At 43.7% G+C, this 1,902-nt stretch overlaps 1 protein-coding gene across 1 annotated transcript; it reads left to right on the forward strand.

Moving 5' to 3' along the window:
- Positions 1 to 202: 202 nt before the first annotated feature.
- Positions 203 to 1,294, forward strand: SARC_12656 (hypothetical protein; the record flags this gene model as incomplete). Its single annotated transcript, XM_014293231.1, has 2 exons — positions 203 to 272; positions 1,035 to 1,294. 2 exons carry the CDS (start codon positions 203 to 205, stop codon positions 1,292 to 1,294), a joined length of 330 nt encoding a protein of 109 aa, XP_014148706.1.
- Positions 1,295 to 1,902: the final 608 nt, after the last annotated feature.

A 1,902-nucleotide genomic window follows, 5' to 3' on the forward strand; every position in this document is an offset into this window, starting at 1 on the left:
GCGTCCCTAACCTTCCATTCCTCGTTAATTGTCCACTATTGCAGGCTCTCTCAGCACCCTAGTAGACCTCAACGTATCGCACAATCAGCTAAGGAGGATACCTGTTAGTCTCAGTGTGTGTTCGCTTCTGCTCCAATTGGATCTGAGCCACAACAACCTTACCCAATTGCCTCCGGGCTTGGGCAAACTCAAAGATACAAATATGGTCATCGACATGGATTTGGCGGGCAATTCTGACCTGACACAGCCGCCACCGGAGATAGTGATTCAAGGTGAGAAGTTGGCGGGGGGTTGGCATCATTGTATTCACAAATTCGGAACAAACGTATTGGTATCAGTGAATGGTTGAGATGTGAGAGGAAGTTCGGAACAAACTTATTGGTATCAGTGAATGGTTGGGAGGTGAGAGGGATGGTACTATATCGTATGTTGCAGTGACCTGTATGTCTGTTACTTTGGCTGTGGAAGGTGTGCAGAATGAGCTGCATGTGGCATTCACATGCAGCATACGCACAACATACGTGATGTGCTAGATGGCACCACAAGTAAGCAAAGACGCTTGCGGTTCAGCATTTCCTTCTATCGTACACGTTAATTATGCACACGTAACCATATATAATAGTCTGTCCTATTTATAGTATATATGTCATGTGTACTGAATATATATCATGTGTAGTGTATGTTATCACATGTCAATATCCTACGCCCTCGGTGTATGCGTTCATCTTAAACCCAGGGACATGGTCTATACCTACACTCGCCGGTTAATAGTCTGTTCTATTTATAGTATACTTACACTCGCCTGATAATAGTCTGTTGTGTTTATAGTATACCTACACTCGCCTGGTAATAGTCTGTTCTATTTTTAGTATACCTACACTCGCCTGATAATAGTCTGCTCTATTTATAGTATACCTACACTCGCCTGATAATAGTCTGTTGTATTTATAGTATACCTACACTCGCCTGATAATAGTCTGTTCTATTTATAGTATACCTACACTCGCCTGATAATAGTCTGTTCTATTTTGTAGGAACTCGAGCTGTGCTGGAGTATCTCTCCGAACGAGATGACGACGCAACGGGTGAGGCAGTCACGACCGCAATGAATGATCTCTCAGTCAGCCCATCGGCCAATCGAAATCCAGAGAATTCATCGGAAGGCGGTGCCCACCAATCAGATCATCTCAAACAAATGAAGATCTTCATCAAAGAAGCCAGTGGACTGGACATATCTGTGCGGAAGATTGGTAACTCCAATGCGTGGCGTGTGCTGATGCGTCTTTGCGTGTAAAGCGTGCGAGAGCAAAGGCAGTTGTTGTGCGTATGGATAGTCTTATGTGTGTAGCGTGTATGGATAGTCTTATATGTGTAGCGTGTATGGATAGTCATATGTGTGTAGCGTGTATGGATAGTCTTATATGTGTAGCGTGTAGGGATAGTCTTATATGAGTAGCGTGTATGGATAGTCATGTGTGTAGCGTGTATGGATAGTCTTATGTATGTAGCGTGTATGGATAGTCTTATGTGTGTAGCGAGTATAGATAGTATCTTGTGTGTAGCGTGTATGGATAGTCTTATGTGTCTAGTGTGTATGGATAGTCTTATATGTGTAGCGTGTGTCTGAGCACCGAGTTATGATGGTCCCCATGTGACTATGGTCTGTGTGTAGTCGTATTGGGGAGTATGGTTTGTCACAGACGTGATCGCAATGGGGAACTAAACGTGTGCAATGCTTTTGATTTGTATTAGTAACTGTCACTCGCACTTCACGTGGAGTTTATCGTTGAGATACACACGCAGCACACCAGGTATAGATTCATCACAACTACCGACATTTGCGAAGGACCTATGCCACGGATGTGCAACATATTTGAATGCACATACATACACAAGGGGTTA

This window comes from Sphaeroforma arctica (assembly GCF_001186125.1).
Source record: "Sphaeroforma arctica JP610 unplaced genomic scaffold supercont1.2478, whole genome shotgun sequence".
Classification (NCBI taxonomy): domain Eukaryota; class Ichthyosporea; order Ichthyophonida; genus Sphaeroforma; species Sphaeroforma arctica.